We start from the raw sequence: 26,334 nt of genomic DNA, 5'->3' as shown, positions 1-26,334 counted from the left end.
TCATGCGGCGTAAGCTGCTCCCACTAATCATGCTATGAGCCAAAAATAAATAAAATGTGAACCATTCTTTCCATAAAACATTCCAGAGCTTATACGTCTGGCTCTTAGCCAGACGTATAAGCTCAGTAATGCAGGGAAGTTTAGCATTGCCTCATAGATTTTACCACACGAAGGTGTCATAAAAAATAATAGTGTGAAAAGAAAAACCAAGGACAACAGAAAAATGTGCACGCGTTGTTTTGAACAACCTTTCACGAACACCGTAGAATATTTCACACAACCGTGATACTTATCAGCCTCTGTGAGCTAATCGACAACCGGAAGAACCGCTACGATTCAGAGTGCCACGTCTAAATATATTATTATCGGGAAAACAAATATTTTGTGGCTTAAAACATCGGCGGCTACGGCAAGCCCACCCTACGGCAGTGTTTTTAAGTGGATGCTCGCAGGTCACGAGGCAACGGTAGACAAGTAATCAAAAAGGCAAACAACACGGACGAGTTCTTGTCGAACAACAGGGCGTTGCCAAACACGAAAGGTGGTTCTTGCCGCGTGGACTGAAACACAACAACGTCGGCGACCGGAGCAGTGTAGTATAATACAGAATATATTACGCTTTCTTCTTCACCAACGAGCATTTATTCTGTATTGTTTCAAACTTCTATATAGCAAAGCAAACTTTGAGCTTCATTCGCAGGACCACAAATAAGTCATAGGAATCACGTCGCCCCTATGAGATTATAGTGTTGGGCTGAAGATTTTGTTTGAATGAAAACTGAGCTTCGACAATGTCGAATAGGTGCAATAGATACACTTCTGCGGGGGAGGAAAATATATTTTAGTCTCACGCAGAGTTAATTTCAAAGATGATGCGCAACAATACGGATTAAATAAGTAATAGCGGTTGAAGATACACATCTCTTGAACCCACCCACAAGCTCTGCGACAATGCTGATCTCGAAGGCAGCTACCACATAAGATGTTATTTGTTCAACATCTCATAGTAGAACACGCATATTTCATTATCTACTTGTATATAAGTTCAACAATGAATACAAACTGGCCATGTCCATAAAACGGCAGTATAAATGCGTCGAAGCCGGAAACCGCATGAAGTTGCCATTTACTTTTATTCCACTTCATGAACTGGGTTGTTAGAAGTCGGGCTTCAGTTGCGATGAATAACAGTGTTTTTGATTGCTACCACACATAAAACACCCTTTTTATCAGGAACACGACTGCGGCGAATAAAGGTGTTTAGCTATCGCTTGTTTTATTGAAGCAGTAGGCTTTTTTTCTTTTCTCTCTTGTTTTTATGCCTAGCCGACGTTAAGTGCGAAACCATGTCGAACGGCGAACGATTTCCAGGAGGACTCGCTATATAACTCTGCGACTACGAACAGAAAAATAAAGCTTTATTGCATGTGGAATCGATAGGGGGACTCGAAATCAGAAGTCCTCAATAAAGATATTTTTTTTTCAACTTGCCAAGTAGAAAAAGAGCCAATAGGTGGAGTTTATTTACTGCTTCAACATTGCTTTCAGCCACCCTTAAATCGTCAGTGAACATGTGGGCTGCTGTTTTTGAGAAACATCTTTCCAACTGCGCAGTTCGGGATAAAATAGGGCTTAAAGAGTCTTCCGTAAAGCCACTCCACTGCCATGTGTCAAACAAGTCCTGTAGTAATCCGTTAGCATTCTTGGGGTACTCTAAGCACTTTTCTGGCACCATGTATGTGTATGTATTTGCCTATCTGATATGTTTGTATTTATGTATGTTTGTGTCTAACCTTTTTCACGCCTACCTGAGTTATTGCGTAGTCAGTGGTCGAATGACTAGCGCATCGGGCAGCTGGGCTGAGCTAACATCTTTCGAAACCAACCATCATACCAACTTGGGTCACTGGTTATGTAGCAATGTGTGCATCTGCGCCGCTCTTCGGCGAATCTTTTTCACGCCAACATGGTAGCTGCACATGCGAGACTGGGTAAAACGCAGCAACGCCGCTGTTCGAAAAAAAAAACCACTTCGACGCCGACTTGCAGTACCGGGTATGTACCACTCGGTATGTGCTGGCGGTTACCAATGAATCTCTTTGAGTATACGTGTGTGGCGGTCTTCAATGAACGTCTTTGACGCGAAATTGGGTAACTGGGTGTGCGCCAAATGTGCCGCTCTTCAATAAGGAAAAGATCCCTTTAAACTTGTCCAATGCCGAGCGGAATTGAACCCACGTGACAAGGGTACCACTGGGACAGCAACCCGATGAACTAGCAGGCAGAGCCACAAATACACTGGGTACGCGCCGATTTCTAATAAACGCCATTCACGCCAACGTTTAAGCGATCTGCGTCATGAAATCACATGGTATGGGTCACTCTTCGATAAACCTCTCTCCAACATGGGCACTAAGTATGAGCCGTTTGAGTGTACGGGAGGGAACGATTCTCCGCGTTCGCAGGCCCCGGCGTGCCAGGCTACTTGTCTCGGACTCGATGCGCGCACTTCTCGGCCGTGCCACTGGACGGTGGAGCGCGTCCAGAAAAAAAAAAAAACGCGAAAGAGGAGCCCGGTTTCGTCATGACGAATTAATCAGCGTTTCGCACGTACCGACAAGCCATGCATTTCGGAGGCCACGTGGCGGCTTCGCGGCGGCGGCGCTAGATGACGCCTAGTGTTCTTGGGGAAGCAAGAAAGAGGAATCCCGCTGCAGTATCCCCTCATACATAGCCCGTTTTGATGCTGGCTATTACGTTGTTTCGGTGTATTGATTCGATACTAAAGGGAGTACTGTATATATTAAACACGAAGTGGATTCTGCAGTGGTTCTTTTAAGTATCCTTTACTCTGATCTGAAGGATTTTCCCACCTAAGCCTTAACCCTTGTGCATGGGATTGCCTCATTCCGCTCTAGAGAGAAAATCACTTTGACCACTATGTCGGCGACTGTCGTTTGGATGCGTCAATTCAAAACATCACTATACCACGCTTCACACACAAAAAATGTGGGCAGTTTGCGCTAGAGGTGCAAGGCTGGGTCACAGCGGAGCTTGTTCCGGCTTTCGGTAAGTGTTGCTAAGTTTTGCTAAGTTTTGATAGGTTACGTTTGGCTCGGCTAGGTTGATACTAAGTGTTTCTAGGTTTTGTTAAGTTTTGCGGGGTTATGCATGGCTTGGCTAGGTTCACACTAAGTGTCACCCGCCATGGTTGCTTAGTGGCTATGGTGTTGGGCTGCTATGCATGAGGACGCGGAATCGAATCCCGGCCACGGCGGCCGCATATCGTTGGGGGCTAAATGCGAAAACATAAATATACTTAGATTTAGGTGCATGTTAAAGAATCCAGATGAACCAAATTTTCCGGAGTCCCCGACTACGTCCCCCACTACTCATAATCAGATCGTGATTTTGGAACGTAAAACCCCACAACTGAATTTTTTTGCACATGAAGTGTTTCTACGTTCGCTAAGTCTTGTCTTTCTTCGGTGGCCCCATGGTAGCTGTGCACGCGTGTTCCCAAGACGAGAGATGCGACACGTCTGTCGGCGCGCCGGCTACTCAGAGCTTTCTAGCATAACAGTGACGTCACGGCTATGCGAACACTTGCTTCTCCTCAGCTGGGGAGAGGGAAGGCGAAACGCACGCATGCCGCGGCGAGACTCCGCCCTACGCAAGTGCGTGATGCGAGGAGGTTGCGCCGCTCGGCGACGCACAGCTGGGCCGAGTTTTCCGTCGGCACGAAACAGACTTACGAAAAGCTTAACAGCTCCACTGTAATATATATGAAGTCCCACTTTCAAAAGCCTGATATTTACTAGCCACAGAAAGCCCGTGAGGATAGGCTCTTATTCCAAAGAGAAACGGTGCTGCGACTATCTTGTCGCACAATACGACTTTCTCTCTGAATAATGTTCGATTATTGAGGAGAACGTTCGTGACACCCATTCTGGAACTCCTTTGCTGGTGGAGGTCAACAAAATTCGAATTTGTCTACTTCGCATTTCTCTCACCAGTTAGACAGGATACTTAGGCTTTGAATAGACGTCTAATAATATTGCCGTGTCATCAGCAGCAGGTAATGCGAGAGTGCTTGTTGAAACTCGGAAAAACAAGGATCAAATAGATATAAACTAGCGACCTTCGAATAGTGAAATTTCCCAGCCAAATCAAATACGGAAATTCCAGAATGATGACCGTCGAATATTGAGTGAAATAATGAAAGTTTCCGCATTACTAAGCAAACCGAAACAAACATTTTTACTACATACAAGCTTTGTTCCAGCTTTGGCAAAAATGAGGCTAATTTACTACATTTAAATGCAGATGTATTGCCGTTTGCAACTCAACGTACGGTAGACTGCGGAACTTGTAAATGTGGAACGACTGCTTTAATTCGTCTGTTATCAGTAATCAGATGAAACAAAGGAACAGCGCGTCACCATATGCGCGTAGTTGGTTGTGTTATTTTAAGGAGAGAAGTGTGATACGCCTACACCACAAAGATTATTTAAAGACACGCAAATGTGGCTTCACAGGATAAATAACACATTACTTCGGCAAAATCAATAGAACAAATTTGTATATAGGTTACTCCAAAGCTAGGTGTCATTACTGAATGACTGGGAAATATGTAGCTTGAGATAGATTCCCAGTGCTTTCGTATACAAATTCCTGGTAGCTCAGCCCAGCAACCTCTGCTATCCTATGCGGGAATCTTCGAAATAGACGTCATTTGCATTGATCACTCTCTGTCGACACTCCAATGAGTTCCGTCAATCGCTTGATTCAAGGAGAAACGAATGAAGAAAACTTGTAATAGCTATTTCCTAAATCAAATATGAATCCAATAGCAACAACTATTGGCTTTGTATTTGAAGATTGATAAGCCCCTCATAAAAACAGGAGAGAATTAACTTGGTCCGAGGTCATGCTCGGCTGAACAGAGACGTGCCTTCACAGCCCTAGAATGTTTTCTTGTTCACCGCAATCTGATTAATTTGATTTATATTAAAAGATTTTTTGCTAACTTCACGTGAACTGGTCGGGTATTTGATGCCTGGTCTGCTTGAAAAATGACGTTCATGTGTTATGCATGTAATAGTGTTTTATTGAAGAGCGTAAATGAGTTCTGCATTTTTTTCCTAACACGCGCGCTAATGTTCTAAATGACATTGGGAATAATAACCGAGTGTCGTAAGTCCATGTGCTTCGTCGAACAGATGAACAGTAGTCTATCAGTCTAAAAGAAATGTCAACTTTAATGTACCCTATGAGCTACGTATGCTCACAACCCACACGCTAAAATGGGTCAAATTGAGCGACTTTCAAGGGTCACCGCGGACATTTATCTCTGGTAATTGGAACGAAATTGATTACGCTATTTTCAGCCATCTAGTAAAATGCGCACTGCATTTTCAAAATAGAAAAGACAGGATCCCTGTTTCACAAATTGATGCATACGAGTTCAAATGAAAGGTGTATCGGAATGTCTCGAGATAGCTGGTCTGCGAAGGATGGATAAAGTTACGTCTTATCCTACATTATTACACAAATACAATTGAGTACTATCATGTGCATATTCAGTGCAATCTGACAATATTAAGCTAAAGATGAGCAACTTTATCAAAACAAGAACTGATAAGCTGCATGTATAGGCATGCGTCCACAAAGTGTACCCTACGTAGCAAAAGCCCAACTGAAAGCGCTCAAGTTAGGAATCATACGACATCGCTACTTTTTGCAGCAGTGCACTTACAATTCTGATAGATGAACTGGGGGATCAAATTGTTTGAACAGGAGGCTACCTTTGCTTCAACCGAATATTGGCACTAATGCCGGCGAGAGAATAGCAAAAGTGGGCACACCGCACCACATTTGCTTTTCTCCTGCGGTGCCACAAATTCAGCGAAATTCTCAGAGTGGCGCTTGATGAGATATTCAGTTAAAGGTGTTTGTCACTGAACCTCATCCATGAATTAATCAATCTTCTGCATTACCTCTTTCTTATGCATTCATGGCCATAGTGCTACGTGGCATATCTGAGAAGTGTGCCTCAACTGTTTATGAACTCTTCATAGCTCAATTGAGGTGTATTTGGAAGTTGTAACGAAGTTTTAACATCTACAACGTGCATGCTAAATTTGGATGTCACCTCCCCAAGACTTATTTCAATATTTGTTTACAGTAATTTATCTTTGAGCATATTGTAAGGCACACTTTGCTAATCGTTGATGTTGTGGTGCACAACATGCATGTCCGAACTTTCGGTGAACTAAGCACAAGTGGGCTCTGACTTTTACTTAGCTTAAGATGCTGTTGTTTCTCAGCTAGCCCACCAATTTTTTTGTATAAACCATTCCGCTATAAGTGAAAAGTCTTAGCCGGCATCAACTATGATTTCAACTTTTCCTTAGAATAATGCATTTAAAGAGCGAAATGGGCGTCAACATAAGCGAAGTGAACACTATTGGGCACCGAAAGATCAGATGGACTGAGATATTCAGGAAATTTGCAAATGTGATATGGTGCTGGTTAACGCAGAGCAAGGCAAGTTTGAGAAAATAGAAAGAAATATCTGGCCAGCACTGCAAGGAAAAAGAAAAAGCACCTGTTATAAGAATAAGACACAATCGATCAAGAAAACTTACGCCCTTATCTGTGTAGTGTAATAGGTCACGACGAAAGAAACATAAAAATGGCTTCGACTGGTCTGTGCCTTTGTAAATTTCCGAAACATATTATTCAGTAGATGTTTTATTCTTGTGCTTATTTAGAGATTCTGCATACCAACTTCACTTCCGGGAAGGCGACACGTATCGCCACAATCGGCTACAGCCGCCATGCTTAGTGGCCGCTGCGTCTCGGTGTTTCGCCGAAACACCGAGACGCGGCTCAGCACAAGACAGCGGATTTGAACCCGGCAGCAGCGGCCGCATTCCGATCGCGCGGAATGCGAAACCATTCGCGAACTTAAATTTGGTGCACGTTCAATAACCCCAGTTGGTCAGAAATAATGCAGAGTCCCTCACTACATGGTATGCCCATCGAGGTCTTTGGCACGTAATACCTGCAAATTTAGTGAACTATACAATCAACTACTACTATATAGTCAACTCCGCGCTCAGTGCCTAATCCAAGCGCCCGATGCCTCTGGCTCAAAGCGCTGCGCTTTTCCCCCGCCAGGTGGAGCCAGCGTCCGCGCCCCGGGCCCGCACCCATTCTCCCGCTCTTGCCCACGCGTTTCGGCCGCGTTTCGGCGAAACACCGAGACGCGGCGGCCAGTTGTCTTGCGAATCGCGCGGAGTGCTGCGCACGCCTCTTCGGCGAAAAAAAAAAGATACAAAGAAGGGTCGGGTGCGCGCGTTTCACTCGGCGCATTATTGCTTCGCTCAACAGTCTCCTTTCTCGTCTCGCTCGGCCCGTCTCATCGCGCAGGGTCCTCGCCTGCCCTGCGTGCCCGCGCAAGAAATGCTGTCATCGCTTTCTCTCGCCGCTGAAGAGGTCGCACCGCATTCGCAGGGCGCGTCGAATTCGCTAGCGACGCGAACCGCCGCTGGAATCTCGTCGGAAGTGCACCGAAATTCGCTTGACTCGTGAACAGTCGGTGCTTTTCCAATGTGCGAATCGTCGGTGTTGCCTCTGCTGTTTTCACCAATGTTGGTTCCTTCTCACGTGTGACTGACGTCGAGAAACCTGTGGGTGATCATTCGCAAAGCGTCCAAATGGGCTGTTACTTCTCCGGTAACAGGTGATCGACTTCAATCTGTGTGTACACTTATACATGTTTGCGTGAACATTTCTTGAATCGCAATGTGCACTCGTTGACAAAGAGGAATCGTTCTTCCTGACCACGAAATGACAGCATTCGACCTCAAGAAAAAATCTGCTCCTTCCCATTCAGGATATGACTGTGTCGATGGATAACGCTCGGAAGCTCCGATGTTCAGTGCTCGTCAGTCAGCTTCGCCAATTACGTGTGCCGGAATAGCGAATCGGGAGTTTCATTCTCCGCTCCACAGCGTGTGTCGAAGTGTGATGCAGCGCTTGCTGGGTGTGTCATGAGGATGCCTTCACAACGGATTCCGACCGCCACCGGCTCCTTAGCCCTTTTGCTAGCCTGCGTGACGTTCCTCCACGCAGGAGAACTGCCAACTGTTCACATAGGTGAGTTGTTCTCCCTTTCTTTCGAGTTGCTCATACGCTCGCACAGCACCTTCTCGGGCAGTGATAACTTGCTTTTTTTTTCAAACACTTCAACGTAACGCTCGGTGTACTTCGCTCAGTGGCTCATTTACGTAATGATAGAAGGTGACGGATCAGAGAACAGAGAACTGACCTGGCAAACACAATAACTAATCGTATATTCAACGAAACCTGTTGAACAACAACAGCAAAAAAAAAAAAAATCGTTGCCGCGAACACTTTGCTCGTAACCTGCCCCTTCCGGTTGGCCGGATGGTTAATTGTGCGGTATAGAGTTTAATGCCGCGGTTTCAAGATTTAGTGAAGTGGTGAGAGCAGACACTTTGCGTGGGTGTATAGAGAAGTTGCGCAAACGTTTTGCGGCACGATAGAAACATCTCGCAACGTGCTCTTGGCGGTTTCATTTTCAGATTTCGCTTCAAAATGTGGTCATAACGCTGCCTTCACTGCGAAATTTCGCAAAATGCACATAAATTTTACGTTGTCGTGTATGAATGAGGCCACCAAGGCTCCAGGTGTTGCTACATTTTATTATAGGCGCTGTGTGGTCATGCAGCTCTTTTGCGGCGCAGCGACTGATTTATTGCGTAGTGGGCTGTTCGCTTTAACAGCTGGCCACATACCGATGCATTTACAGAAAAAATGTGCAATCGCATTTATTATGTATGTAAATTTTTATAGTGGATGTATTATGACCGATAGTGCTGCTCTGAAGAATTTGCGTTTGAGACGACATACGATATTCGCGTCGCTAGACGAAGGCGTAGTAGAAGCGTGGTTGTGTCCTTTTGTTGCAACTCAGGCATACTTCAGTTGAAGGGGTTAGTATAACAATTTTTAGTAATAGAACCCCACTCGGATGGTCACTGGACAAAGCACTTTAATTATCCCGTTGCAATCCTAGTGCTATTGCTCAGGGCGTACGGCTTTTTTTTTCTGCATTCTAAAGATAATTTCCGCCCGTCAGAGTTGCAAGAAAAACTAAATTGAGAAATTGTGTCTCCATGTGGCACGATCCGCGTCATGAAAAGCGTATGTTCAGGGGCAGTATTTCCTTGTTTATTCTTTTCTCTTTTTTTGAGGAGAAGTGGATTACTAATTAAGAAGGAACTTTAGTAGGGCTTCGAGAAAGTTTTAGCACATTGTTTTGAATCGTCCTAGTTGTAGTCAGTTGATTGATATCGGTGTCACACGGGCCCTTTTCATCGTGATCTAGCCTAATCTGAATTAAGTTTCTTCATTTTGATTGATTTCTTGTGGAAGCTACGGAATGGTGACACTGGTGATAGATCGGGATTGAATGTTCCCACGTGACCGGCGCAGTCGAAATGTTCTTGTGAAAGTGAAAAAAAAGAAAAAAAGAAAGAACGCAAAGCTGCAAGCATGCGAAAGGAAGAACTGTGGTTCGAGATATGTAAATCCTATGGAACGTTCAAGGAACTGAGTACAGGTTCCATTGCCGAATAATACTTCTCGCCTTTCACTGCCGCTTTGAGTCATGTTACCAGCCCATGCTGTATTTTTGGCGTGGATTCAAACACAGAAAAATGTACTAATTAAGTTGCTTCATTTTTCACGTGGTCTGAAAACATAGCCTCTTCTAGCAGAACAGAGGGGGAAAATAATGCTTCTGTAAGCAAACAACACAAGGCATTGCTTTATTACAGGCTTGAAAATTTTTACGAACGGAGATGACAATTTAGCAGGCTTTCGAAGTCAGACCACTTTACCAAGGTATAATTCAGTTCTACAACTGTGGTCTTTACGACCTATCATTATGCTTTGAAAGCAATAGTACGGATTGCAATCATGACATACCTTCAATATTGTCACATTGTTTGGAAATATTCCTAGAAAATGTGCCTAAATGCCATTCTGTTATTTTTATTTTCGTTTATAGCTCCCCCCCCCCCCTTCCTGTCTTCGCTCTACCGAGCTCATAGTGCCATTGGTCTGAAGAGAACAAAAAAGGAATCATTAAAGGAAGACTTCTGGTATGGTAATCGAATAGCCCAGAAAACGTCCATGTAATTTTTCTGCGGACACGTTAGCTTGTCGAAATATTTTCTTTTAGTTCTTTTAGCAATACTAAACGCCGAGACTTGTTAGGCGTTGTCTACTGTAATGAGAGGTGAACAACGTGTCTTCAGGAATAAAGAATTACTGTAGTAACGAAATGGGGAGGAAACTCGCAGAGAAGAGCAACGAAACGGGCAAGATTCACCAGCTAACCAGGCACTGTCGTTAACTCAACGGCTTGATGTAGATCGTTGTGGTGGTTTGGGTGACTCCGCTCATTAAAACGTTAGCGGTAAGCGGCATTTTTTCCAAACTAGAGCGTTTCACCTTTGTTCTCTAATTCAAGCCAGTTTAAACTCTCGCTTTGTGATTTGAATAAATGAACAAGTGAATGTGCCCGGTTTTTATTGTATTTTTACTTGACATTAATTATTATGCTTCCAGTCCACACAAGTGCGTAAAGAGACTGAGGCCGTTCGAATGTACTTCTTTAGTGAAGCCTAAACAGTCGAGTACGTTAAAACATTGCTTTGCTCATTACCGTGACAAGTCTATTAAACACTATTCTAATGAGCACATTAGATTAATGTTTCCTTGAAAGTTATTGTAGAACGCTTTTCGTCCCCTCTAACCTTTATTGGTGGGGTGCGAGTGAGGCAAATTTTGCTGATACAAAAGTTTACCAAGATAATTTCGCCATCCAGCGTTATAAAATTTTGGTATGTCGGCATTTGACTTCTTCATAAACATATCAAGTGGTATAATATATGTACGATACTATTTTTTTCAACCTGCGGCTGCAAGATGCAGATATAATTATGTATTATTTCTGTCACCTTTAATACCTTTTCTTCCCTGACCCCGGCACAGGGTAGCCAACTAGTCTATACTCTGGCTAAACCCCCGTCTTTCCCTCTCTTCTCCCTCTCCTGGGGGAAGGGTGTCTTTTTAGGATATCAGGAGAATAAAGTAAAGGAAGGTGTCTTTTAAATAGAAGAGGATGATCTACGACCCGTGTAACAGCCTGGATTTCCTGGCAAAAGTAAGGAGAGACTCGGACGCCGACCGGGCTTCCTCTAGGACGTCAACTGATGGGATCCGCTTCTCGGCAATCCTACCTGGCGGAAGTGCCCCTTACGCGCAGTTTGATGACCCTGACCGTGCCACCTCAGGTGTTAGCCCACATGGGTCCTATAGGTCGCCTGTCGTTGGGGCTTCTTATTGGATATTTTATGGTCGGGGCCGTTTGTGCGTTGTCTTCTGCGTGCACGTCTCACTGACTTACCTCGGCCTCTTCTGGCCCGTGCGTCGTGAGGAGAAAGCCATGTAGAAGCCGAAATAGAAATTTTCAGGTGAGGGATAGACCACGTGGTTTAGGTAGAAAGTTGTGATAGCTGGTGCGAATATTTTAACATAAATACTGCGTTAAAGAAACGGACACACTTAACACAAAAAACACTGCATGGGCGCTGATTTGCGCCGGTTTGGCTTTTTATGTGTGTATTTCTGTTTTTCTGTTGCTTGTTTCAGCTCTGTAAATATGTAAAAGTAGACCAAATTGCCGTAGTTCCAGGCTCATGGATTCCGCGGCGCCAAGTTTATGTATTTGCTTGTTGAGGGAGGGGTAAAGTTGATCGGGACAAACGGAAATCGGGCTCGGAATTGGACGAGTGGTGACACCGAACTGCAGGCGACTGTGAGGCGAAGCGTGTGTCAACTGGAGCTCACGCCAGGGGCCTTCTGGTTACCGTGAATACCCCTTTGACCTTCAGTCAAAGCAGTATTGCCTGCAGTCAAAGTGCCAGCTACGACCTTGCATATGGGCTTGATATACTGTCACTGCCCTCCCCCCCCCCCCCCCCGGCCCCTGTTCCCTGCATGCTACAATGATGAGACCTCCCTCTGGAGATTACACCTGATCCGACATGTTCCAGTGTTTGGTATTATTTAGCAAGGTGGATGACTGGCCTAACTGGTGACCAGTCTCATTAAGTGAGCAGTGGCAAATCCGGACTATAAGAAGTAAAACATACTTTCCTTCTCCTTTTTTATGAACTAGTTCGCCTTCTGGCCTCTTCGTTAAGAATCACGGAGCGATGCGCATCATAGCGAGAGTTCCAAGCACGAAGGCGACAACTAAATGGTATAAACAAGATAAACCAGATTGAAAGAAAGAAGAAAAAAAAAGACAAAGACACAGCACAGCAGATGACGTCACACGCAGAGTATGAACACAGCAAGCGAGAGTCTAGCTTCTTGGTTGAGATGAATTTTAGTCCAGCTTTGTGAGCCTCGCATAGAGTTGAAGCACGATCTTTCTCAAATAGGAAATTATTGAGTGAAGTTCCAGAAGTATGATCCGGCAGTACGGCAATGTTCAAAAGATATGTCCTCTCTACAAGAAAAGCTTCGCTTCTTAACGATTTGAACATGTTATCTCAGTGTACTTGCATTCATATATTCACGATTGCGAAGAATATATATAGCGTAGGAAGCGGCCGAGCAGTAAACAGTTTTTGACTACCGTACAAAATGGTACTCTGCCGTAATAATAATAAAAAAACTACAACGCAACACAACAGTTTCGCATTCCTTTCAGTCACTGCACTACGAAACAGCGTACAAAGCACGAAATACATTTAGGAATTCTGAAAAAACAGTGCTATTTAGATGTGTCGTTGACGGAGCCTGAAATATCTGATAAAACTTGTCGAATGCTTTTGCGGTGATGCGCCACGATAACAAAGGCAGTATGCTATATTTATAGAAAGAAACAGTTTTGCCTTTTTTATTGTTATTTTACTGGACATCATTACGTCGGAGGTTTATCGATGAAGTATATTAACCATATGAACGACGATAGTCGATCCACATAACCCAAGAATTGTAAAAAATAAATATAAATAAAGCAACCTTTCTGCCTACAAGGCCAGCTCGCGATGTTCCGAGGGTTGAGCGTTATTACTTTCACCTAATATCTATGCGATTTTATATTTACGAAAATAACGATATGACTTGTGAATTGTTCTTTTACATTAATCGCACAAACTACACGCAATCCTCCAATAACGCTCTCTGGCATCCTGACACCACGGCAGCGCCTCTTCTGTTACTACCAAACTAGCAGTAATGGGTGTGCCTCATACTCAGAGACCTCAAGACATAAGAGCAACGCCGCATTCGAGGCGGGAGCATATTCCACTCCATCGAGCACGCTGAAAACCACGGGAATACACGAATGGGCAAAGCAAAAAACAGAACGCGAAGACAAGTGCTCGTCAGCTCATTCAAGCGTTCGAGCAGACCAATTTATTGCTTATGACGCAAAGCTTTCCTGAACCCTCGCTTCTAATAGAAAGGCAACATGAATCGAAAAAAGAAATGAGGGAAGAAAAAGGAACACGCTCGGTTGCATGCTCCAATGTTTAGTGGTGAAAATATTGGGTACCCAAACTACAGAGCGGGACCGGAACATAAACGAAAACTGCCTAGGGTGGGCCTCGCTTCATTTAAGTTTAACGACTTCCGCCTTTTCCCCAGATCGGCGCACAAACCGCCGTAATCATGGTCGTCATCATCGTCTTCATCGCTTCTCTTCTTTCCGCAATTTGCGATTCCTGCTCCCTAAAGGGCACAATTTTGATACTGCCGAAGTCGGCAGGGCACACGCCCGTATTCCCGCTCTCATGGTTTGAACCCCGGCAGCCGCCGAAACAGGGAGACGACGAGGAAACGACGGGAAATGTAGATAAATGAGTCGTGCTGGGAATGCGAATAAGTCACTCGCCAATGGCTTTCGTTTGAGTACATGCGGTTGCCCGATCAGCGCGCTTTCTGCCTTGCGCTGTTTCTGTCTCTTTCCGACGGCATTCCCGCTTCGACGATTTAGCAAAAGAGGGCTCGCTTGGTGAGAAAAAAAAAGAGAACTGGAAAAAGATATTGCACGGTTCAGTGACTATGGTCATGCGGGATCGCATATATCTGCCCTACCGCTATGTTCGTGCAAAGCTTCTTATCATTCGGCCGTTATTATTTCTCATTTCCCTTGGTTCATTCTAGAGTTTAAATTACCGCCCCGTGAGTCATAAGTTGTTTTACGTATGAAATTCTACAATGGAACAGTTGATTTTAAGTGTGCTAGCTCACGCTAGCTCGCATAAAATGTTCCTTGCACGCGTTATAGTGTGAAATTGTCAGAGAAAACGTTCGATCGATACATTCTGCTTCAGCAATAAAGCACGCGCTGAAAACGTGCGTGGAGAGTGCACAGGGTGTTACAAATTTCTTACAACCCCAATAATGAAACAGCATGTAAAGCAGACAGGCTCACCCTCAGGTGGTCAGGCCACAACTTCCAAGCAAGCTTTTCGTGTCAAATTAACATTTAAAAGTTGCTTGGATGAGCACATGTGTATATTCCTATTTGACACAATTTAGACGTGAAACATCCAAATTCGTGCAACCTCGCCTCAGGGGGACCGGCGCATGCAGCGTGAGCTGCTCTTCCTTTGGCAAGTCGAGTTCAATTTTCTCCCGCTCTGATTAAAGTGCCGGCAGTCGGCGGAGCGTTTCCTAGGGGAACAGCGGAAGTTAAAATCCTGCTATGTGCTTTTTTTTTGTTCGTCCATTTGTCGTTTTAACTCTGTACTCTGCAACGCTCATAGTAACTTAGAGCTGATTACAAAGAACGTCCCTACAGCGTATGTTAGAGAAGCGACCACTCTCGAGAACAGGGCAATTCAATTTAAAGGAAATGCCGTTGTAAGTGTTGGTGAACTTTATACTACAGCGGTTCGTGGAAAATCAAGTGCAGCGTTTAGAGAGATGACGTAATCGCGCACTCACGGTAGTGAAAGAAACATACAAAATGCTTGCTGTATACAGGAACGCTCAGGTCAATAACCTTCTATTGCTCGCCTAGCATCAAAATACTTAATTATAGTGAAAATAAATGACGAAGGAAAAACGTCCACTGAACAGGAAAGGCACATAAACCCGAAGAAAAGGGGGAGAAGCATTAGCGAAAAAAAAGTAAGGGTATCTTTTTTTTGTATGGATTCTCATACTCAGCGGTAGCTGCTGACTATCCATAAAGAAAACTCTGCGAAGCTATATATCTTAACGCGTGAAGAAAAAAAAAATCTGAATCGGTGCCCACCCGTGGTGTTGGTGTTCGCCTGTGCTATATACCGTGTAACCCCCGCCACGTTCCACGTTTCCGCATAAGGAAGAGTAATTAAACTCTGAAAGGAATCACGGAAGAGCATGCTCAGCGCGAATATGAATTACCCACGCCTGCTGTCTTGTTCACAGGGTATTGAACCTAAGTAAAAAGACAAATGTAGAGTACACTTTAATAATGACGGATGAAGATTACACTGCCGATCCAACCAAAGAAAAAAAAACAGATTCATTCTCGCTGAGTATCGAGATAGAACCAATGATGAATGCTTCAGTATCAAACGTGGCAGGCATAGCATATCTTTGGCTGCTCGAGGTGTTTCACCTTGATTGTGTCCGTGTATTCTATTTTTTCCTTGTCTAAGTTTACGCACGCTGTCTTACTTATAGCCAGCATGAAGCAACTAGACTGGTTAACGCTTAATACTGTTCCTTTCCCTTGTGTGTGTGTGTGTGTGTCTGTGTGTGTGCGTCCAATTTTAGTTTGCTTGGATGCGCGGTCCGCAGTTTTAATCTGTAAAACTATATGCACCTTCATCATGGGGAATGCCAGTTCTCTGCTCACTTTGAAACTATGCCCAAATCATGCCAAACTCCAAAACGTTCGTTTATAAAGGACTGACCAGTGAAGCACAAATATGATGCCATTCAAGCACTGTGGGTAGAAGTATGCTGGGGAAGGCCATCCTTCCACTAATTGTGCAGTGTGAAAACGGGAAAGGCGTAGGAACGAAGCCATATGCGAAATAAATTGCCTCGCTTTGGATTTTGCGGATCTTGCCATTTTTCTCGTGTGCGATTTGCGAAATGATACACCAGAACTTATCTCAGGGTTTGGCACCCACCGACTGCACAAAGGGGGTAAGTTCGTTATTGTGAATTTCAGCAATAAAACAACCTGAAGGCCTTGAAAGATGATTCGTAGACAACTCATTTGATAAGCCGCTGTTGCCTTCTTTGCATGAACCAGGGCTCCACGCATACAGGTAATTTCTTTTACGCAATATGCAGTGTGACAAAGCAGGGAAATAAAAAAAAAGATTCTGGTTATACGGGGTCATCAGTGGCTGCAAATGTTATGCAACCGCCTACTGGATCCTCCTCAACTTGACCAACCTTCTTTTCTGAAGCTTCAGAAATCTGAAAATGTGACAATATTTTTCATTGTTACACAGCTTGTCAATAATTTCGTGGATGGAAAGGCATCCTTGGGACTTCTTTAAGTCATCCAAACGCCAAACAAAAACTGTTTATACTCCCAAACTGCTGCAAGATGCAAGGGCATAAAGTTTTGGCGCGCACTTCAGTGTCTTTAATATCTTGGTACGAGTAGAAGAGGTTTTCCAGAGAACTTAACTCTCTTAAGGCAACTGTCATGTGCTTTGGTATTGCGCGAATGTTAGTGGGAATAATATCTAATTGGTGTTATGCTTTTTGGAATGCGTATGTCTTTTTTGTTTTTCTTCCTTTGTAATTTTTGTATAATCTTAATTCATCTGTGCTCATGGTGTCATCTCACCCCCCCCCCCCCCCCCAACACACACACTGGAATGGCGAAACTTGGCGTTCTGGGCTTGTGGTATATAATAAGTATTAGGTATCAGACCTTTCATTTATCAACAAATTTTTCATTGTATTACTTCATTGTATTTCAGAAAAATAAGTTGCCTCTTGGAAAGAGATCACTCACATAACGTCACACGTTTAGACCGGATCAGGCCACATTATTACACGGCGCATGTACCAGTGCGTGCCAAGATGTTAGCGTTGGTCGCCATGCCAGCCCCGGTTCTGGAAAGATGATTCGGCCGCGCGAGCCCGGCGTAACTGACAAATTCACACAAGCGATCATAAACCAATCGCGGGTAAAATCCTGCTCCTGGACCACTCGCACCCCGGCACGTCTTCGGAGCCGCACTTCGACACTCACCGCATTGCGCGAATAATTCGATGGCCGTGCATGAATTTTTCATGAGATCACGCGCCCGGATGGACCTGCCCCTTCTTTCCCGGGCTTCTCCGTTTCCTCGGAGTGCGGAGGTGAAGAAAAATTTTAGTCCGGCACAGGACACGCATGCATGAGGAATAACGGAAACGAGTAATGAGATGGACCGAAATACTGGCCCAGATATGCAACGCCCGTAGAGGTGCTAATAAAAAAAAATATTCCGGTGAGCCTTGAAAGCGAAACGACAGATAGCGAGAAATCCGGGAATTCGTTCATTATGCCTCGCCACGTCGATATATCGCCGGTGCGGCAGGTCGTTCGTACGAGCTTTAGTCCGCGTTAGGCTCGACTTGTCAAATTAGATTTTGTTTTGATGACTACATTTTCAACAATGACTATTAGAGCGCAGAGTTCAGAATGCTTAGTTGTTACTTTAATTAGTTGGGTGGCCTGAAGGACAAGAATTATAGCGCAGAAAAATCTAAATGAAAGAGCAATCGACTTCAACATTTGATGCATTCTTTAAACGATAATGTCCTTTATTGCCTTATTTCATTGGGAAGATTTTTTTTTACTGTAGGTGAACCAATAATATACATCCTCGGCCATGCTGTTAAAACGCCTTGTGAAATAATAGGTAAAATACAGTCTATGGCTGGCTGATATGAGGCCATGACATGGCTGTGTAACCGAGAATTATTGATTTGTGGGAGTAAGGTAATCCATATAGTATTCGACGCCAATCGCGTACTAGTGCTCAGACATAAATAATAAATGAATAATAATTTTATTTCCATCAACTTGGTGGAGGAGGCTCCAAGTAAAAGCTGCTCCAGCAGAGGCAGCTTGACGAGGCCCGCAGCCCCCTTACAGAGTATTCGGCAACAACAATTCATACATGTATACACATGTGCATTATAGATACATACACCTACATGTACCCACATACGCGCATATACATGCACATACCTCCGCGTGTGCATACAGAGCCACTGGTGTCCAAAAATAATTGGGTAGCTTATGTAGTTCTCATGGTGAAAAAATGAAACAAGTAGACGCCACTGAGCACATATATGTATATACATATACACATATTCACATGCACTCATATGCCCGTACATACACATACACACATATGCATACCCATATATATACACAAATATACACAAACATATATACACACTTTATATACATACTAATCGAGAGGAAGTACACTTAACCAATAACTTAAAAATCCTGTACATACAAGTCTCTTAGTTGTGGCGTTATTTGCGTGATATCAACGCCTATATTATTATATTTATTTAGAACCATTGGCATTGTGTACGATAGCTTTCCCCTGAAATAATTTGTTCTGGGTGTGACCACCCGCCATATTTCTTTATGACGGGTAACATAAAATTTGTCATTGAGTTCAAGGCTACAAAGTTCTCGTAGAAAGGAGCGGTTCAGTTTTACTTCTCACCTATAGGCAGTTGTTAACTTGTACTGGTATAATCTTAACACAGAAATTATGTTGGCTTCCTGAAATAAGTTTATAGTATGGGAGTTGTAGGGGACATTAAAGAGCAGCCGGACAAACTTCTTTTGCAAAACAAGTAATTTATGCAAATTAACATGTTCGGTGCTGCGAATGTTGTGCCCGACATGTGGATATATTTCCATAGGCTTCGCTTACATACTGTGTGAAATGAACCACCAAGTGTATATATATATATATATATATATATATATATACAAAAGGGATTCTGGATTCGGGTAAATAATGTCCACATTGAAGCAGACGCGCGTGTGAAGCGGTTTATTGCCGTGTCGGCCGGGGTCTGGCCTGTATCAGAATCATACGCGCGTCTACTTATATATATATATATATAGAAGCATCCTTCTAACTACAAATACCATACCACTAGCGGAAACATTCACTTTTCAGTCGATTGGCATTAGATTCTACCATTTCCTTAAAGGTCTCCTGAACCACTTTTTATTGAAGTTGGGTCAGGACCCCTCTAGGCAGTTGGCGTTTGCTATGCCTGAACTAAGTAGACGTACAGCTGAATGCAGGCAGAAAGAGGAGAGAACTAAGAAAAGACAGGGAGGTTAACGAATTTCACGTCCGGTTTGCTCCCCTGCACTGGGAGAAAGGGATATATTATGGAAAAGACAAATATTTCGTGCCTAAAGAAGAGCTGTCACCAAGCGCTCAGCTTTCGTCCGCTTCTTCGTACGATGGACGACTGTCATGTGCCACAACACGTAGTTCAATAATACGTAGCTTAATTTGTTCATGAATGCATTCCTGCACAGTAGTGTCGGTTTTAGAATAACAGAATCAGGGCAGATATAGTGTAGTGATTTCTATCACTCGATTCGATGGCCTTCTTACCATTCACCGGTTACGATTTACCGGTGCTGGTGATAACATAGACGGAGCGCCACTCGCACCAATGGCAAGGCACAAAAAACAAACTCTGGAGCAGAGCTAATGCATCATACCAGCTCAGAACTCCAATAAAGGAACAGGACAGTGGAATTACTGCATAGGTTGTACGTTTACCACACATACAATGTTCATAAGAAAGTTCAGCTTTTGGATATCAATTTCATAATGCGCTCTAACCTATGGCGTGCATTCATCTTCTCGTATTTCGCTATTCGCAGGCGCTGAATTTTCGCACACAATACCATCTTATATCATTTCACAAAGCCACGCTATACTGTTTACCGAGCGAATGTATAAAATGGAATTTACGCTAGTCAATGGCTTGTGTAGACTTTTCAAATTCATATCTATGATTTGCAATCAGCTGGCACCTTACTCAGCATCTTGTTTCTCTTACGTACGCACAATTTTGTATTGAGTGTCGTAATGCTAAGCCACTTAAGTGGAAGGAATCGATCCGTGGTAAGGGTAACTAGAAACTAAAGAAGGAATTTTACGATTCTCAATAAGCAAACAGCAGCCTTGAATCCAGCTTCAATGTTGTACGGCTTCATGGGACTAGCGAGCCTGCGAACGACGGAGCTTCGGAAGAGACATGGCTTTCGATAATTGTATAGCTACAGGATGTATTGTACAAGGAGCGCGGAAAAAATATCGACGTTATATACTTGTCGCCGCTGACATTACAAACGCTCACAGTAAAACTAACCGGAAGTAAACACCACTTCCTTATTTTTATGTTTCAATTTCACGTGTTTTTCCCCCGGCACCGCCTGAAGAACCATCGAATAAACTTTCTGAAGTCGCAAACTGAACTTTGGAAACTTCGTCCATGCCCGCAGGAAAAAAAATGCTAAAGGTGGGTTCATTGTCGCGGTTTTCGGCCCTCCTAATGCCCCCTCGCCGAGAGTGATGGCAACAGTCGCTGTGCCGAACCACTTCCGTGTAGAAGCGGAACTGGTGGAAACCCGTGACGCGTGACTGCCGGAAATTGACACCGCGCGCGTGGACACAGTAAACGACAAGAAGCCGCGTACTCAAGAAAGACATTCTTTTTGCACTCGGCGCCGCAGACAAGCTCTTATTAGTTCTGCCAGATTGAAATTCTCCTTTCGAGTGACACTCAGTTTATGGAGCCCTTCTGCTGCTTTTCATCTGCAGTCTTGCAAAAAAAATTTGATCGGCGACAAGATAATCTTTGAGGACGCAAGAGGTATGGAAACTTTCAGTGTGGTTTTGTTGCATATTCTCCTCATGTTGCGACACTGCGACTAAGTGCACAAATTAACTGCGACAAAATAAATGTTTGGATACTCAAGACTCCGTTATTCCAAGTTTACAGCTAAAGACAACACACTGCACAAGAGAAAGAAGATACACCTAGGTATAAATAAACAAAATAAATATGACCTTTTTCTAATTGTCCTAGAGGTTGTTGCAACGTCGCAAATATATACGTAGCCTCGGTTCTACGCAATACACTTGTTGCTTCTTGCATAATATTTAGACTGTATTCATTCATCTAAAAAAGTCCTTTTTGAAGAAACTGCACAGCCATCTGACAGGGAATTATCCTTATAAAAATTTAATGTTTTTGAGCTTAGCGAGTGATTGGGGAATTCGGCATTTGCATAATAGAACTACAAATTATGGCTAAGTGCGAAGTGCCAATTGGTCGGCATTATTGATACGCTTTGATACCCTCTTACCTGCCCTCCCCCCTCCCCAAGACAGTAAACAATACAAATTAGACTCTGTGAATACAGGGCGCATTTACATATATGTTAGCCTGGTCAAGATGCAATGATGCGAGGACCAGACAGAAGAAGACAAATTGCAAGTTACCAATTTTATTATTTTGATCACAGAATGAAAATTAACACCTTGTATGCTAATGTGTTTGCTTGACTTCAAGATGACCGCAGGTGGGATCGTCGTAGTTAGCTTTTATAACAAATATTCGTAGCTTTAATCAATTTTGTACAAATTTCACGTTTTGAAGTGAGAGGCCTAACAAATCTTTATGTGAAAATACGAGTTCACAGCTACCGTGCTTCATTCTAGGCTTACTTTGCGTGTATTGTACATGTAAAACAGTTGCGTAGTAATCTGTTACGAATATGGTGCGCAACCTTTTATATTTTTGTTATTCTATAATTTGTCAATGGCATTTAAACTACAAAAAACAACGGGAACATTTACAGAAAGAGTTCTCCACTTACGCCAATCTTCAGTGAGCTGTACTACACGCAAGAAAATATGCAAAATATATTCTGGGTAAAAATTACGTGAAGTGAACATGCGTGCTTTTGCTTAAGGCTCCTGTCCATACTGGGTACATGCTCCAGTCCATATAGGGTGACGTACGATGCCTTGCGGCATTCTTTTGAAGTTGTGGTATGCTTCAATATTAAAATGACAGAAAAAGACACTCTAATCCAGGTTTTCTGTTAAACGTCAAACCTTTGCATTCTTTACGGGTGTAAGGGTGTCAGTTGTAGAATGATTTGCACCTTTAAAAACCCTTAAAGGTGTAAGTTGGTTTACAGTGACAGTAACGGTGGTGTGTACGCTTTACCACACAGCTTTAAAATAGAATGATGCACAACTAGAACGAACCCCAATCTAAGCAGTGAACAAACAACTGAGAACTGCTAAGGTTGAATACGGAGGACCCATGCTGCCTCTGTATAGTCGGCCTCGACTGCTTAGTTATCTCGTCTGTTTCGGCACGGCTTACAATGGATCTCTCACTTCCTACTTGCACGCTTCATCGTCCTTCTACAGTTAATTAGAAGAAATGACTCGTGTTCGGAAAACCAAGCGCCAACATATTGTAGGCAGATATATGCAGATACCGTAAAAACCGGAATATAGGTCGAACTTTTTTTCAAAAAACCATTGCGAAAAGTCGACCCTCGTCTTATATACCGGACATTGGCGGAAAAACTAGGGAAGTCTTGCAACAATGGGCAGATGAAGTAAACAGCCGCCTTCGCCATCGCATTCAGGCTGCTTTTTCACATTTTGTTTTGAAATGAGCGGAAGCCGACGGCAATTCACCGTCGCCTTCAAGAAATAGGCGATTGAGTACGCGGAAGCCCACGCCAACCCGCCAGGTTGCCGTGGGCTTCGTATCGTGCGACCATCGACCCGCGTATTTGTCAGCACCTTGTCATCACGCCACGGAGCAGCATTTAAATAAATACTGTCACCATTGTGCAACCGGCTGAGTCGCATTTGTTTAAAGGTAACGGTGTCTTTCGGTACTTTTGCCATTGAAAACGATTTTTTTCCTTTCTAGAATTGGTTAGTTGGGGGTCGACCTATATTCCGGTTCGACCTATAGTCTGGTTTTTACGGTATCTGTTTTTAATCTCGTAATTATGCGCCGCTTTACTTCAAATAGAATAATTTACGGCTCAGTTTGAGGACAGAAATCTTCAACTCCTCGACTTGCAATCACGCTTAGTTGCTGTTCAAGTGAAAGCGAAATCGCAGTTCAACTCAGGAAACAATAAAATTTTGCTTCAGGCGACCTTTGACGAGGATGAAAAACTTTATCTAAATCACGCTATGACATGCATGGTGCTGGAGGCCGGCTGTAAAAGCTGTCATATAGACACATTGACTTAGCTGCATACCCTGGCACTAGCAGATATATATGCAGTGTCCTAGGAGGTTTAGCAGTACAAGTCCTCACATGATTATTGCTTATTTAATGTCTTAAACACCTAAAAACGTGAAATGTATAATTGAGTAGCTGTACGACGGTCAAATACATAATATCTAGTTCAAATTGCACGCCGCAAGAGATGTACATGGTAGCGCGAATGAAATCAATTAAAAATTTAAGAAGCCGCTTGTAATTGCATCTGGTGCAACAAAAAAACTGTTCTGGTGTTTTACTTGTTAAATTCACGATGTGCTCGAGTGCGGAACTTCGAATTATATTAGACTATCAGGGGTTCTTTATTCTAGTGCAACAATAAAATTCAGCAAAAAACATCGTAAACTAATCTCACGTCTATGCCAAATGAATGTATGTGATAGTTTGAGCTCCAATAGTTCACGCCTTTCTTGAGCAATGCATTGAACAACACCGGCAATTTGTTCTATTACATTTCTTTGGACGTCTTTCATTCTGCATTTTTTTCGTTTATAAGATCGCTGTCACATTGAGCCTATAAACACACTCAGACGCCTTTTATGTATGCCCGCGAAAACAAATTGCGTTCATTTGTAACGTCAAAAACGTTCTCGATGGCGCAGCGCTGAATTTCGCTAAGTGATACCGCATGGGCCACTGTGTGTAGAAGGCCGGGCCGCTCGCGCCTGAAACAGCCATATTTCGTTCGTGTAGTACTCACTTTACGCCTCACGTGCCACGTGGCAGGATTGCTTGTTCGTGGAGCCGTTTTATGTTAAGCACGGAGCAGCGATGACGCTTACGTGAGGCACGTATTAAGAAAAGAAATACGATAAGCACAGCGTATTACCTGCGTTTATGCCGTAGTCATTGGGGCAGCCCCTATGCAAGGAAGAAATGACGCGCTAAACGGTGACGCCACAGCTGCTTCTTATGGTTATGATGCGGAAGTGGTGGCCATGCCTTTAGAAATGATAGGCAGCGCACTGCCGGAGTGATTATAGTCCAAGGCGAGCTCAAATTCATTGTGATATTATGCGCACGTGCTGCAGTTATTGCACCCGTCGTCATTATTACTGAGTGCCCTATTTCAGCGGACAGGGTACATATATATTGTGCTAACGCGACGTACGCAATAAGAATGCCTTAGTGCTGCTTTTCTCGGCTGGCCTATACTTCTAACGTAGAGGTGAATATTGAGCAGCCGGGAATTGAAAGCAGTTAAGTACAGCGAGCGTCGTCAAACAATATGTGGGATGCGTACGCAAGAGCTGAGGAAATGAACTGAGGTGAATGTGGAAGTGCGAGGAAGAGAATGTATTTATTTCCTGAGCATAGGGGAACGAAAGCACTAAAATGAGCACGTCTTGAGAGGAAGCTATAGATCGGGGGCTTTCTATGTAGATACATGGGAAAGAAGAAATCTTTGTTCTCGCCAACCACTACATGAAAGTTGATGAGGTTTGTTGCATTTGAAAGAGAAAGTTAATAGTTAGCGACTGTTTCGAAGATGACATTTTATTTACGCGGCGATGTTTTAATAAAAAGTGTTGAAAATAGTAAATTTCCAGAAAACAACATTAATAAGTTGACAACTTAGTAACTCTTCAATGAAAAATGATATCTTAATTCTATAAAATGCATAAGTCAGCGAATTTAGAGTGTAGAAAATTTATGTATTATACATGGTACTTAATTACCCGCCGTGGTTACTCAGTGACTATGGTGTTGGGCTGCTGAGCAAGACGTCGCGGGATCGAATCCCGGCCTCGGCGGCCGCATTTCGATGGGGGCGAAATGCGAGAACACCCGTGTACTTAGATTTAGGTGCACGTTAAAGGACCCCAGGTGGTCCAAATTTCCGGAGTCCCCCACTACGGCGTGCCTCATAATCAGACCATCGTTTTGGAACGTAAATCCCCGTAATTTAATTTAATTACTTAATTACGCCACTAATATGTGATTAGGACTTTAGCAAAACCCTTGTAAGCATTGTGACAAATTCACGTGAGATATAAATTATTATGTCATATATGTCCACTTTAGAGGTTCTAACATATATATTATTTACATAAGATATAATTATTATGCCATATTTGCCCGTTTTGGATATTATAACGCATTTATTTTACAAAACTGCGATATCCGTTATTGGTGCAGGGTTGTGGAGTGGTAAACGTTGCACTACTATTTTTTTTAACTTACCAAATTTTGGCAATGCAGGTAAAAAAATTCAGGCACTAAATGTATATTTGCTCTCCAGCAGTACCTAGAATTTACCTCTCTCTCTGTCTCTCAATTGTAACATTTCTCATTAAATTTGCACAGTTGTTATCTCAGAAAACCATTTATGCGTCTTACATACATTTGAAGAGGCGGCATCAGAATGGGGCCCGAGCTAAAGCTTCATCTTAATAAAACGAAGACTGCCTGCAGCTGTCGTCCGGCATTTTTACGGATATAGTTTTGATAATTGCTCTTCGCACTTTTGGATTTTACACTGTCTTGAATTTTTGTCGGATATTGTGCTCTCACTTTTAATTTTGTCCCCTTACTTATTCCAGAGATGCATAAGTTTACGCTGTCTGTAAGTACCATTGGTTTCATTATAATATAGTAGTCGATGGTTTACACAAAATACGTTTCTATGTGTTCTCTTTGGTGTTTGTTGCTGACTTAACTGTCATTTTTATCCTACCTTCTCGCATGCAGTCCCGTTTTCTGAATTAGTGCTATGTGACCCTTGTCTGTGTAATATACGTAAGTTGTAAATTTCCCCTGTGAATAAAATCTCAGCTCTCTCTCTCTCTAATTATTATGAGTGCAATGATTCACTGCAAAAAAAGGCAGATTTGCTTCCTTCTTTTGCATGTTGCCAACACATATGACAAT

At 43.2% G+C, this 26,334-nt stretch overlaps 1 protein-coding gene across 1 annotated transcript in view; it reads left to right on the top strand.

Annotated features, from left to right (window-relative positions):
• The first annotated feature begins 7,326 nt into the window (after positions 1-7,326).
• The window catches only part of LOC119461601 (glutamate receptor ionotropic, kainate 2), a 237,773-nt gene continuing 218,765 nt past the window's right edge, over positions 7,327-26,334 (top strand). The window contains exon 1 of the mRNA XM_037722955.2: positions 7,327-8,166. Coding sequence (XP_037578883.1) covers positions 8,061-8,166 — 106 coding nt within the window. The 5' untranslated portion in view covers positions 7,327-8,060. The remainder of the gene's footprint in view (positions 8,167-26,334) is intronic.

Source organism: Dermacentor silvarum, chromosome 8 (assembly GCF_013339745.2).
Source record: "Dermacentor silvarum isolate Dsil-2018 chromosome 8, BIME_Dsil_1.4, whole genome shotgun sequence".
Taxonomy (NCBI): domain Eukaryota; kingdom Metazoa; phylum Arthropoda; class Arachnida; order Ixodida; family Ixodidae; genus Dermacentor; species Dermacentor silvarum.
Note: the sequence above shows the minus strand (reverse complement) of the source record. Positions and strands in the feature narration are given on the sequence as shown.